The 1,195-nt window shown below is 44.3% G+C and overlaps 1 protein-coding gene across 1 annotated transcript in view; it reads left to right on the plus strand.

Annotated features, from left to right (window-relative positions):
- The first annotated feature begins 882 nt into the window (after positions 1 to 882).
- Positions 883 to 1,195, plus strand: part of LOC144225716 (olfactory receptor 2B11-like) — a 27,727-nt gene continuing 27,414 nt past the window's right edge. The window contains exon 1 of the mRNA XM_077756953.1: positions 883 to 987. Coding sequence (XP_077613079.1) covers positions 883 to 987 — 105 coding nt within the window. The remainder of the gene's footprint in view (positions 988 to 1,195) is intronic.

Consider the following 1,195-nt stretch of genomic DNA (forward strand, 5'->3'; position numbering starts at 1 on the left):
ATAAAAATCTCTAAACTAAGATGATGCTCTTTGACCCTAAATACAGGGGTTCAGGCATCAAAGGGGGGAATGGGGTAGGGTCCCCTTGCTCAAGAAAGAAAAAAGAAAAAGAACATCTCAAGTCAACCTTGCTATTCATGTATGTGACATCATCCCCCACGATCTTGTAACATGAGACTACTTTAATCAGACGGCATGTTTGTGTGCTACCATATATGGAAGACAAAGGAGAAAAAATATATTTTTTGGGGCTCTTTGGGCTCAAACCCAGGTGAATGATGCTGGCTTGAATAAAGTTGCTTCTGGAAAGAAAAGCCTAGGTCTCAAAAAACTCTGTGTGAGAATCCTGCTACAATGATGGTGGTGATGGTGATGATGATGATGTTGATGATAGTGGTGGTGATGATGGTGATGGTGGTGATAATGGTGATGGTAGTGATGAAAATGGTGGTGATGTTGATGATGGCGATGATGATGGTGGTGATGGTGATGATGATGATGGTAATAGTAATAGTGGTGATGTTGGTGGTAGTGATGGTGGTGATGATGATGATGTTGATGATGGTGGTGTTGATAATGAAGGTGATGATAACGGTGATGACGGTGTTGGTGGAGGTGGTGGTGCTGCTGCTGAAGATGATGGTGAGGGTGATGATGATTATAATGGTGGTGGTGATGATGGTGATGGTGATGATAATGGTGGCGATGGTCAGGATGACAGTGGTGGTGATGATGATGATGATGGTGATGGTGACGATGGCGGTGGTGATAATAATGGTGACGGTGATGATGGTGATGATAATGGTGGTGGTGATGGTGTGGATGAAGAAGGTGGTGATGGTGATGACAGTGATTGTATGAATGATGAAAGTGGTGACGGAGATGTTGAAAATAATGATGGCGGTGATTGTGGTAGTGGTGGTGATGAGAATCGTGGTGAAGGTGATGAAGAGAGTGATGATGGTGATTGTGGTGGTGGTGGTGGTGGTGATGATAGTGATCTGATGATGATGATGATGGTGATGGTGGTGATGATAATGATGGTGATGGGGATGATGATGATGGTGTTGAAGGTGATGGTGATGCGGTGGTGATATGGATGACGATGGTGGTGATGATGTTGGTGGTGATAATGATGGAGATGATGACAGTGGTGATGACAATGGTGGTGGTGGTGATGGTGGTGATGATGGTG

This window comes from Crocuta crocuta, unplaced genomic scaffold (genome assembly GCF_008692635.1).
Source record: "Crocuta crocuta isolate KB4526 unplaced genomic scaffold, BGI_CrCroc_1.0 scaffold142, whole genome shotgun sequence".
In the NCBI taxonomy this organism is placed as follows: Eukaryota; Metazoa; Chordata; class Mammalia; order Carnivora; family Hyaenidae; genus Crocuta; species Crocuta crocuta.